Source organism: Trachinotus anak, unplaced genomic scaffold (assembly GCF_046630095.1).
Source record: "Trachinotus anak isolate AG129_WGS33_773 ecotype Australia unplaced genomic scaffold, CSIRO_AGI_Tana_v1 ptg000031l, whole genome shotgun sequence".
Classification (NCBI taxonomy): domain Eukaryota; kingdom Metazoa; phylum Chordata; class Actinopteri; order Carangiformes; family Carangidae; genus Trachinotus; species Trachinotus anak.
The window spans coordinates 7,300,304-7,313,127 of record NW_027273882.1 but is presented as its reverse complement, the minus strand read 5'-3'; the positions used below and the strand labels follow the sequence as shown (position 1 = coordinate 7,313,127).

Below are 12,824 nucleotides of genomic sequence, written 5' to 3'. Positions count from 1 at the left end.
TTTTAATTCCTGACACATCAGTGAAGATGCCTCTCATCTGCCTTTACAGAGGCCAATGTAATTAACTCTGAGCCGTCAAACAGGAGCTTGTTAATAAGATGGCAGTGTGCCAATATGTCAGTATAAAAAGAGGTTTGCATGAATGGGAAACCCTCATTGATACCTATCTTTAGGTGAGTTAAGCACCTGGACACTCTTATGACATAATCGTCTTTAAAGGCTCCATCAGGTAACATCCTGCTGCGAATCGCATGCACCTCTAAATGATCCTGACGTGTTTTTAAGAGTCTTTCAACTAAGAAATAACACTGAAGAACTTCATTTCTCAACAGGACTCTCTTTGAGGAGCTGGACAAAAGAAATAAGCTTGCAGAAAGAGTGCACCATGGGTAATCTTTTCCCCTTTCCTGGGTGCAGACCTTACGGCCCTGTACTGTAAGCTTCTTTACATTCAGCCTGAGCAAGAGTCATGAGGAGAGAGAGACCCAAGTAGACTTTAGGAAACTCCCTGTTATCCTTTAGGAAACTCCTTGTTATCCTTAAGGACTTTGTTTCCCAGCTTGATCATGTGACACTATTCCCAGCACAATTACTGCAGTTCATTCCTACCTTTGCAGCAGAGAGACACATGCCTGCCGCACAAATATATATTCATACAGACACACAACGGTCTTCACCAAGGACAGAGAATCCTCAGTAGCATCTTGAACTAGCATGAACAGCAGACTGATCTGAGCTCTGTTTGTGTTCGTGTGATGAAGGATCATGTATACATGAGGTGAAGCCACAGCAGTTGATTGAAGAGTGTGTGGACTTTACGGCATACAGTTCGTCTCTGCCGTGTAGCCATGTAGCTAACATTAGCTATCCTGCTGCCTGCAGGGTTCAGGCTGATGTCAAGAAGCTCAAACATCAGGAGCAGGTGAATTAGAGAGTAGATTTCTGCTCCAGCTTCCCTGATATTTTTTATTAAAGTGCCAGACTTAATTGAAGGTACTGCGAGTCTATATCTGTACTGAATAACCCATCGTTTGCCCAGCCCTCGAACAAGCCTGTGTGCATAAACTATGAAGCGCAATTAGGTAAAAAACGATCCAATCACAGAGCTTCATATTCTAAACCTAGTGTGTTTAAATTATCCAGGAGACTAAAATAGGAGTTGAATGAAACTCTAAAGGGGACACATCCAGACCAGAGGAAATCGGACATAGAAAAGCAGGAAGCAGAGGTCCCACCTGGTCCTGCAGGTGGTGAGCCAGGTCGATGTACTGAGGGGAGTCTGGGTCGTCCAGCAGCTCTCTATAACCCGGGTCCACCAGGTCGATACTGAACTCCACTATCTGCTCCACCGGACTCTCAGGAACCACGTTCGGAAGCTCTGACTCCTTCAGGACGACAAACAAGAATTAGGAACACTTTTGGTCTCCTCTGCAGTTCTGTGAACCTTAGAACTTTAGTTGAAGGTATGTCAGCAATAAAATGTAACAGTGTCAGAAACGTTAACAAAAGTAAATGTTCTGTGTCACTGTTCAGTAAAAACACAAAATACCTTTAATTTGTTTTCATGTTTTCTGATCAGATAAAGAAAAAGCTAAACTATAACTACAAACTTTTGTGTATTCAATTCACCACAAGTCAAAGTCAATCTGTCAAATACCAGCCCATCACGGCTACTGAAGAAGGAATAAAACGAGGAAGTAGGAAAAGAAGAAAGTGGAAAAGACAGTTGGCTGGAAGCAGGAAAAAAGAGAAGAAGTAAAGGAAAGAAAATGAGAGAAAAGGAAGAAAATAATCTGATATTTTGATGTAGTAGAGAGAAAAATATAAAGACTCCTGCCACTTAAATTACATCAGTAAAATATCAGAAAACTGTTTAAAAATAGAATAATTGTACTTTCCACTTCTCACAGCAGGACACAGAGCAAAGTATTAAAATGTCCTGAAATGTGTCCTGGGTTCAGTCCCGTCATATAAAACCATAAATGACAGTCAGATGGTGAATCATGGCTCCTCCTCTGCATATTCAACATGCAGTTTGGCTCAAGAGAGAGGACAAGGTGAAAAGAGTAATTACCTGCTCTTAGAAAAATTACTGACAGCAAAAGATGATTCGGGTAATTTCAGAGGACAGTCAGCAATTTAAGTCCTGCTTGACAAAATGACTGCATTTTCTCCAGACCTACATCTGGAGCATCTTTAGAGGAATTCATGTCACACCTCAGGTGAGGCTTTCTACCTCTTTATGAACTAACATTATTGTCCCACTCATTCACTGACAGTAGAAAGCAGTAATTATCTGTGGAAAGACGACACACCGCTGCAGCCTTCTCCTGCTGGAACAGAAAAACACACAAGGAGCTGTGCAGTAAGAGGAGCATCAGCTGGTTCAGTCTTTGTTACCTGTAACAGGCAAACTGTCCTCACTGTTACAGGACACACTGCAGAGAGCAGGTGTGTTTCCATTAACCTGCTTAATGTGCAATTTAAAATTGCAAAGTTAAAAACAAGTAATGGAAAAATGTGAATTTCAAAAAAAAAAAAAAATAATAACCTCTCATGTCGCAAAAATATTGTTAGTTGCTGCTCTAAAGCAGAAAACAGTTCTCTGACACATTCACCATATCAACATCTCTATAAGGTGATAAAGGAGAAACTTTATAATTTCAGGTTCTGAGCTTATTTTAGCTGCATCATTAAACTATAAAATGATTACTGTTAATGCAGCTTCAAAGTGCAGGCTTTGCCAAACTGGCACTTAGTAAAACAGAACAAACTCAATAATGTAGCATATTAAACAATTGATTTATTTGACATTTTTACCTCCACTAATGAGGCTGTATTTTCTGTCCCTTTTGCCAGTGTGGTTTGTTGATCTGTTAGTTATTAGAATATCTTTTAGACAAAAAGAGACTGAAATTAAATTAGATGTAAATTCAGATTGGAAGCCTCCATGAGCCAAGACACAAGCCATTAGTTTTTGGTGAAAATTTCAGGTGGTTTTTGTAACACAGGTCATTAATTTCTGTGCCACAGCTGCAATATTACACAATTATATTTGTATAATAATAAACAATAACAATAACCTGTAGCAAGTATTTGTAACAAGTTTCGGTTTCATATATCTCATTTTCAGTTTCATCATGCACTGAATAGTCAGATTAAGATCAATCTAAACGCTTAATGTAAATAGACTGTATTATTTTTTTAACAATCACAGTGTGAACTGTGTGTTTCCGCCTGAATACTGAGGGTCCAGCCTGAACACAGCAGGTTCCACTTAGCAGCAATAAGCTGAGAAAATCCAGAAAAGGTAAATGGATGAAAATCTGTCTGCTCAACACATCCATCTATAGTATGCGCCTCTGAGCAAGACACATAATCCAATTATCTGCTCCAGTGGAGCTGCTCAGTGGTGAACTGTAGAATAGTGCAGCTGAGACAATGGTCAGCAGTCATGTACAATGTAGACAATTAGCAGTAAAAGGGTTAAAACATGGTTAAACTCCACGTTTCAGGTTGAAAGGAGCAGACAGACATAATGCTTAAATAACAGCCTTTCACTCAAATAACCTGAAGGATACTTTCAGGAGAAAAACAAATTGAGCGTGACATTTCCCAGCCCTCACAGGAGCCACTGTGTCCTGTCAAAAACCTCCTCCAGCTGCTCTCACTTGTTGCTGTAGATTCAAGTGTTGACTAAATACATAAGATGTAAATGTAATTGCTTGTTGGTACCTCTTGGACCTCCTCCTTGGGCTGGGTTTGATCACGGTCAGGGCTCGGAGAGGCACTCACAGGGTCGAGGAGGACAGTGGTGCTGGTGACGATCTCCGGTGCCGCTGATGAGACCATTTCCTGAACCTCTGCACCTGAAGCAACATCACAGTCACTTTAATCACTGGGTAAATGAAGAGCAGTAGTGTGTGTCCAGCTGTGTGCTGACCTGACTGAGGCACCGTCTGCAGAGAGTATTCTCATGTCTGTCAGGATGCACAACAGCACACAACTTTTCTTGATTAATAAGAACAAGACAAAACTTGTCCTCACACCATAACTTTACACCAGTCTACATTCTGTATATTACAGTCATATAGTACTTCATATACAGTAAACACAATCATTGACATACTTTTCACAGTTAATGGTACAAGATGATTCCAACACACACTGTGTCCAAGAGCAGCAGATGAGAATTCACTAAAGACATTATAATGACATAATTACAGTGTCAGTACAAAAACAGAGGTGGCATCTGATAATCATAAATGTTCTACCTGAGATCTCAGGGAGCTTCTGTGTCGGTGCAGGAGTCACTGGTCGTCTGCAGAAGACAAAACAAACAAGGACCATAATTTTCACACCTTCTTAAAAATCCAAAGTTAAGGACTTTCCAGGCCCAGTTCCCTCAAATTCAAAGACCCAACACATTTGAGACACAGATGAAGGTTAATTACTGTCACAACACTAAGAATTTCTGTAATGAGACCTTGTAGTTTTACAGAAGCTCACACACAACAATTTCAAAGAGAAAGAGGCTTGAATGTGTGAAAACATCTCAACAGTGCTGTGTTACAGTGAGGGCTGTGTGTGGTTTCCTGCACACATGCAGCAGTAAGTTACCTACTGTATTTACTAATGTAAAGTAAAAAAAATACGCATATTATTATTCATATAACATATATAGTGTGTATTTATAGTTACTGAAAATAAAAATAAGGAGTGTTCAGTGAGAACTACTGAGGATTTGTCTTTACTGTTATTTATCACCAGCTGACACTGTTGTAATTTTACTGTGTGATGTATTTTACTTGGTATTTATCGATGAATCTCGAGGCTTTCTCTAAAACATTTTGCTTCACCATGACGTTAGCATGATGTTGCTATAATAAACCTGCCCACTGACATGTTTCATATTGTAGATGTCATGTTGTATTATCTTGATGAAGGCCTGACAGAGACTCCAAACACTGCCTGTTTGAGTTAAAATAAATCTGCTATTAGTTCAAATCCACAGGCTGGTAAACTCAAGCAGCTACAGAGCTGGGCATATAGGGAGGGATCTGGAGGTGTCGAACATCTGAACAAGTAAGGGCATCCTGGTACAAATGAAAGAAGATATATTTTCTCTTTGTTATTTTCTGTTTAATCACATTGTGTTCAAAAGAATCATTTTTCTATCTGTTGGACTGGAGTCGTTCCTGCTCCTGTGTTTCTTAACACTTTTTCACCACTTTCTTCCTCATTTACTTTTCTCTGCTCCACTTCAGAATCACAACATCATCTTCCACCTGGTGCAACAGGCTTCAAATCTGGGTGCCAGCGTGCCACATCAGATGGACTCGACAGTCAGCTGATTTTGATACAGTAACTTCACTGTAGCTTACGACGACAACATTTTAAATAGCAGCAACCTGAACACACAGGGTCTACCTCAAACAGCTAATAAGTTTACAGCAATAACTCCACAAAGTCTCCAAGTCTGAATGCATGAGTCTGAACTGTGTCTGAATTCTGTATCCTGCAGTAAGTTCAAGACCATCTGATGATTTAATCTGCTTTGTGAGGGCTGAGAGGATTCCTCATCAAATGAAGAAGTTCATTTCCTGTTATTAATGAAGTTGTGTTTTTAATTAAGTTGAAAGTGTCTTGGACATTCTGTCTTACATCAAGAGCCTCGCTTGAGTCGAACATCATGACTCATAACTTCATTTATCTTTGATCCTGAGGAGGCAGCCTGTGCTGCAACACTGACTTATACATCAGTGGGAAAGACTGAACCAAAGTAGAGCATACATCTCCTCTCACCCTGACGACGGCGTGTGTCTCTTCATTTTATAATTTCTGCTGCAGACAGTTTACATGTTCTCAGGTAAAAGCAGTAAAACAATCAGGGTGAGTGGGCAGTGGTTTTCAGAATACATGAGTGTAAGTGTGAACCCGGTCTGCCTCTTTACCGAAGTGATTATCGAGTAAAGAGCGGAGCTGTGTAATAAAGTTTCTCTGTCCCTGTAACTCCTCAGATGAAAATTATATCATCCTCACATCTCTGGAGTCATGTTTCCATTTATGAAATCTCCTCGGTCAGAAACAGAGACACAGAGTGATGACAGGACTTTTAAACAAGATTTAAAAAGGGTGAAAATGACTATATTTACACTGTCTCAATAGGATGATTACAAACTAATATCTTAATAACCTTATTAGGTCATTCATATCATTTATTAAAATGTCATCTGCCCTAATGTGACATTTATTTATCTGGAGAAAAGCTGATTTATTAATGGACTTTGCATTTATGCAAATTATCGTATAAATATTAAAGAACTGGTGAAGAATGAATACATTAAAAAAATTATAATCTAGCAAATTCCCATGATTCACCTTGCTGATTCACCTGAAATTTGCATTAAATATATCTTTATACTACATTATATAATAATGGAGTTAAATGTTCTCTGGTATAGTCTTATATATTATTTTAAAAGATTTGTTACAATATCTTCTACATCTTTCTCTGGTATCTTTTAATTGTTTTATTATTCACTCTATAAAAGTCTCTCAGCTCTACTGGAGGAATGAAGGTAGTGAAAATTACTGTTAATGGTGGCATCTGCATTTGTAATTTATTCAAGATTTTCAATGTCAAGGTGAATAATTTTTCTATTTCTCCAGGGGGATGAAATTGCTTTCCCTCAGAGTTTACCTCAGTTTATGAACAATCTGTATTTTAGCACTTTCCACCCTTCAAATACTCTGACAAATTCTGGCTACTCACCTTTCGACAGTCCTCTGAAGAATTTCTGAGATTGCTTTAGAGAAAATATTTCTTAAAATATGTTTTATGACTAGTTCTGTGGGCTTCATCAGACTGTGACCTTCAGCGTGCACTCGGGCGGTTTGCAGCTGCGTGTGAAGCAGCTGTGACGAGGGTCAGCACCTCCAAGTCTAAGGCCATGGTTCTCTGCTGGAAAATGGTATATTGCTCCCTCTAAGTTGGGACGCAGTTTCTGCCCCAAGAATAGGAGTTTAAGTATCTCAGCTTCTTGTTCATGAGCGAGGGTAAGATGGAGCGGGAGACTGACAGGTGGATCGTTGCAGCATCAGCAGTAAAGCAGGAGTTATATCAGACTGTTCTGCTGAAGAGGGAGTTGAGCTTGAAATCAAAGCTCTCAATCTATCAGTCAATCTTTGTTCCGATTCTCACCCACGGTCATGAGCCCTGGGTGGTGACTGAAAGAGGAGTTCACAGATACTAGCAACTAAAATGACTTTCCTTTGTAGGTGTCTTAGCTCAGTTTTAGATTTAGGGCAGGGAGCTCTGACATCTGGGAGGAAGTTGCTCCCGCTGCTCCTTTGTGTCAACAGGAGCCAGTTGAGGTGGTTCAAGCATCTGGTTAGGATGCCTCCTGGGCATCTTCCAGTGGAGGTCTTCAGGGCTCGTCCAACTGGCAGGAGGCCTCAGGGTAGACTCTGAAGACGCTGCGGAGATTATATATCTCATATGGGCTGGGAACGCCTCAGGATACCCAGGAGGATCTGGAAAATGTTGCTGAGAAGAGGAACGTCTGGACTACTTTGTTTGACCTGCTGTCACCATCAATGGATGGATTGATATTTAATCTAAAAAATCTCTTAAAATTCTTTCATCCATTTTTTTTTAAACAAAGCCTTGATTTTTATTTTATTTTTTTCCAGTGTACTAGGTCTATGTTTCAATGTTTTCTGTAAATATCTAATTTTGCATACTGAGTCGAACTGCGCATTAGTTTTCCATTGTTTTACAATTTATCCTTTATTATTTCTACTGTCAATCACCTATCCAGCACTTTGAACTACACCAGTGGTTCTCAACATTTTCCAACTCATGACTTGAAAAATCTCAAAAACATCTGTGGCTCACATCGGCCCCCACAAAAACATGGAGGCCTAATGATACGTTCTCAGAGCACTTTTTATTTTAACGATAACAATCAACATCAGGACTGAACTGAAAGCAAGAGAAGCTCTTCTTTCTTTTGATTGACCTAGAGAGATCACTTGTCGATTCACTATCTCTTGACTCTTTCCTTTGAATATTTCCTGTAATCTATTTTTAAACTCCAGTTTTTGCCATGGATGTGATCTTTTAGCGTGCAATCAGGCTAGCAGATAGCAAACAAGTATACAATGTGGTTCGGCCAGCGATAACATAAAAGTTGTCTTGTCACAGTGATAGGCCTTAATACAAGAAAAAGGAATTAAAGGACTTCTAAAACATTTTTGTTTTTAAAGATGATTTAGTTTTTCATTTTTTATATCATTACATCTTTTTATTTTAAACTATTCTGCAAATGATTTGACAGCCCACTTGCAATATCTTCGCGGCCCACCAGTGGGCCCTGGCCCATAGGTTAGGAACCACTGAACGACACTAAGCTTTGTGAAAGGTGGTATAAAATTAAATTTTGGCTGACTGATTGAAAGAGGGTGTCACTTCATCTGGTCCTGTCAGAATCGTTGTGTCTGACTATGACAACAGAGACAACAATGACGCTCAGTCAGAACCTGCAGCCTGTTTAATGGCTTCTGCCTTATTTGCATCATGTTCACATTAACTGTGCGAGTGTTGTCAGAGAGACACAGAGTGAGAGCATGATTACGTGTCATTGCTTACCGAGATGGAGGCCTCCTGTCTCTCACCCGGCTCATCCTCTGTAAACAATCACAAAACAAAACAATCATTTACTGTACATGTCGCACAAACCATGTCAGAGACAAACACACACACACACTGTCACTCCACAGTCAGCCACATGATTATCTTGTTTGTGATAATGATGTCACGTGTTAGTGACTCCTGCTGATCTCGATGGAGGTTTGTTTACTTCAGACTGATGACTGACTGAACAACTGGTTAATTGGTTTGTTCACTTGTGTTATTTTTCTTGTTTTACATGCAGGACCTGAGTGTGTGTAGGTGCAATTATAGCACAGATTCACCTGTTCTGTGTGTTGTGGTTTAAAACACACTGAGCTGCTGCGGGGGGGGGGGGGGGGGGGGGGGGGTCACAAACTTTCAGGCCATAAACCCATTAAACCTCAAGTGTAGATGTTAATGAGAAAACTTCCTTCTGTGTTTCTTTAAAGGGTCAGAGTTCAACCCAACCTGTAACAATACTCACTGCATCCATTTCCAGTATTGTGTATATTGTGAATGTGTAGACAGATGTTTGCATGTGTATAGGTGTACCTAACAAAGTGGCCCTCAATTTAAATCTTAAGCTGAGAGAAACAGAAAATGTTTTCTGTCTCTGTGTTAACTGAGGCCATGTGGCAGATCAACAGACAGCACAGATGCAACGTGTTGACGAATGCGCCGGGAGCAACGTGTGTGTATGTTTACGGAGGGATTTATACACCAGTGCTGGTCAACAGCAAACTGAAATAACTGAAACTCGCTGTGCAGCATCTGGATGGCTTGGAGTTTAGAGTCAGATTCAAGCGTCACGAGTCTGATGCCTGCAGGTCACAAAGTCTTCATCCCAGTGTAAATTTCCTCGGCCAGGAGCCAAACTACTGACTGTGGCTGGTGAATGCAAACTGTGAACAGCCGCAATCAGAATCTCAACAGTTACATCTTCACATGAGAGCTTATCCCTTTCACTTTCATGTTTTTTGAACATTTTAACTTTAAACTTTGAAGACTTAATTCAACTTTTCATGGATCAGAGGCACTTTTAGAAATTAATAACTGACTACACAATAATACAATATTAGCTGCTTGTGCGTCATTCTTTACTTCGTTGGATGATAGAATAGAGAGGTGGCGTTCCCATGGTTACAGCCTGGAACTTAAATATGCACACAATGAACAAACCACACTTGTGTGACAGGCAGAGGTGACTGCATGGTGGTAAAAATTATCCATCCATGACATTTCTGTATATCGTACCACTTTAGAAATATTTAGAAAAAAAACTCCTACTTAAAAATTCCCAAACTTTAACCAAGTGCTGTGGATTGTCTTAAACTGGGATTATGTTTCTGTGGAGATACACGCTGGATGAAGGATATTATGGTTAACCATGGGAGCCAACACACATACGCACAGACTTGCCACACTTGTGCATCAAGCAAGCTGACTGGTTAATCCAACATCCTGTTGGGACATTTGCTTTACTTTTTCCTTTCAGAATTTGGATGTACATTTCAGCAGAGTACGCCTGTGAGTGATGCTCCAGCAGAGAAAAAGGGAATAAAATCCTCTTTAAGGATCTTTTTACAGCAGGTTGATAAATCCAGTTCTTGTTGACTGATTATTTCACTCATACTCATTTTATGTCTTGTATTATATAAAAACATCATATGGACGATAACAAGGTAAAGGGGGTCTTTCAGTCTGTCAGTGTTTTCTTTACACTGTCACCAGGGTGAAACTGATTTCTGTTTCCTGATTCCTTCTACGTTTTCTTTACATCTTGGCTTTGTTTAACATGACACTTCTTTGAACACGTGCACATTTGCTTATGTGCAGCCTGGAGAAGCATAATTTCAGCTTTAATAAGACCATGATAACCATGAATCATGCTTCAGTGTGCTTCTACTGTGTGGGGAACAGATGAAAAAAGTTGTATCTTCTGCATTTGTTGTGCATAAACATGTTCTGCAGGAGGGCTGCTTACCTCATGTCTCTTAACGTGTCTAAATGTGCTGAGTGTGTGTTGGAACAGAGGTGATGCTGTGATGAGGCAGGGAAAACGCTCTCTAAGCCCCGCTGTGGATGCCTTACCCTGTGAACCATGCTCATGTGCTCTTCTGAGCTGCTGAAGTTTTTGGCAAGGTCGGAGATGCAGAGCGACTCATGTTGACACGTGTGTACCCATCTCTGGTACTCTGCCGTGCCAGGGATCCTGTCGAAGAAGATTCTGAACGCCTCCCACACAGCCTCCTGACAAACTGACCAAACAAACACACACAACACAGGCTCTTAGACTTTCAGCACTGAGTTCACTGCTTATAGAAACTTTTCTACACAGTAAATAAGTCACAGGCTCATTTTTTTTTCAGCATTTTTTTTGTCTCTTATTCTGTTGAGCACCTAACTTCCTAGAGATCCACTTATCAAAATGGTTTGTTTTCTAGCAGGTATCTTTAGAAACATATCATTTAAGTGAAGTTTGGTGGAAAGTTCACAGGTGAAGTCACGTTTTTGGTGCAGAGCCCCAATTTCTTGACATTTCAAGAGGAAAGCTTTTTACCAAAAGGTGTCCCAAAAAATATTTTGTGCTCATGATAAAATCCAGTTCATTTCAACTGTGTGTGGTGGAAGACATCTTTAAGAAACATGAGGACAGAAGAACTCTGGTCAGATTTACGTCAACAGTCGGTCAGCTTCTATTATTGCCAGAAAACGTGCTTCAGATGAGGTGTAGGGGTCGACTCTCTCCTGCACTGTACCTGGCTTTGTACTAAGGTGAAACCCTTTGGCTCGACTTCTGTGACACCTTGACCAAGATCACTGGAGGTAGCCGCTCATTATATAATGAATTTTGCTTACTGGGGAATTTCACAAAAGTCAGCAGATCCTCAGCTGATTCATGAATCAGCATAACAGTGACATGGAAACGTGATTCCCCTCTCCTCACTGACAGATTGTTGTCATAAATGAATAGTTGTATTCCTCTTGATCACATATAGTTTACAAGTACAAGATACAGGAACATCACTGACACCACCATTATAAGCCATTTATGGTCAACCAAAGGCCTCTTCTAGGGAGATACCATTATAATGTCTCTTTATATTTTACTCTGTGCATTGATTTGTTAATTTTTGTAGTTTTTTCTGGATGAGGGAGAGGAAAGGGAATTTGTGTGCTGTTCTGTAAAATTGTTTGGCGACACATGCAACAGTAGAAGAACATACACCTGCTGCAGTAGACACATAATGTGATTCTGTTATTTTAACTAAAATGAACAACATCTGGTCTGGGACCAATTTGCTTTTCTAACAGTGACATCCATATTAGACAAGAATGAAAGGTCATATCATAGACTGTTGAAAGAAAGAGAAAGATAAAAGAAGACAAGATAATAGATGAAAAGAAGAGAAAGATAAAACTACACATTTGCATATACATACAGTGTATCAGTGCAGATAAGACACTAAAGTGCAGAACAGAATTAAGCCGTCAAACCCAGAAAAGGCTGCATTATCATCATGCAGATGAGAATCGTCTCTGACTTTTACAGAGAACACACTTCTATCCAATCAACCAAAACACAATGTAAAGCAGCTCTGAACTCATAAACACTGCACCCAACACAGCAAACATCATGGTTTTCATGGGGTCACAGATTTGTATTTCCTGGGTGCAGGAAAGTAAAAAACGATAGGTCTCCAAGTTAAGCAGATCCAGCAACATGCTGCAGAAAAACACACAAACACAGACATGCACACTGGGGTCAGAGAGGAGCAACAACTTGTTAGCAGCAACCATTCACTAGCAGTTGCATGGCGACTCAGAAATGGAAACAGCAGGAAACTGAAAGAACGGCTGGATCCTTCTGCTCTGGTGTCACAGACACAACACAAACCCATCATTTTCCTACGCCCCAAAACATTTAGACAACAGGTCTCTAACCATCTCTAAGGTTGGGCTTTACAGCAGTGCATCACACACAAACTCACACATACATACAGGATTTCTGCAGGATTCACCAAATTTAATTTAAGACTTTAATACCCTCTAAAGCCTTCTTTTTTTGAGGGAACTGAACTTTTCAAGACCTGCAGAACCTCTGATTTACAGTATACACACATTAATACAGTATACATATACAACA

At 40.0% G+C, this 12,824-nt stretch overlaps 1 protein-coding gene across 1 annotated transcript in view; it reads right to left on the bottom strand.

Moving 5' to 3' along the window:
- The window catches only part of LOC139612447 (titin homolog), a 59,317-nt gene that overhangs the window by 31,381 nt on the left and 15,112 nt on the right, over positions 1 to 12,824 (bottom strand). Inside the window, exons 4-8 of the mRNA XM_071468028.1 lie at positions 10,769 to 10,935; positions 8,654 to 8,691; positions 4,275 to 4,321; positions 3,736 to 3,869; positions 1,236 to 1,385 (exon numbers count right to left, since the gene is read on the bottom strand). Of these exons, the coding sequence (XP_071324129.1) occupies positions 1,236 to 1,385; positions 3,736 to 3,869; positions 4,275 to 4,321; positions 8,654 to 8,691; positions 10,769 to 10,935 (536 nt within the window). The remainder of the gene's footprint in view (positions 1 to 1,235; positions 1,386 to 3,735; positions 3,870 to 4,274; positions 4,322 to 8,653; positions 8,692 to 10,768; positions 10,936 to 12,824) is intronic.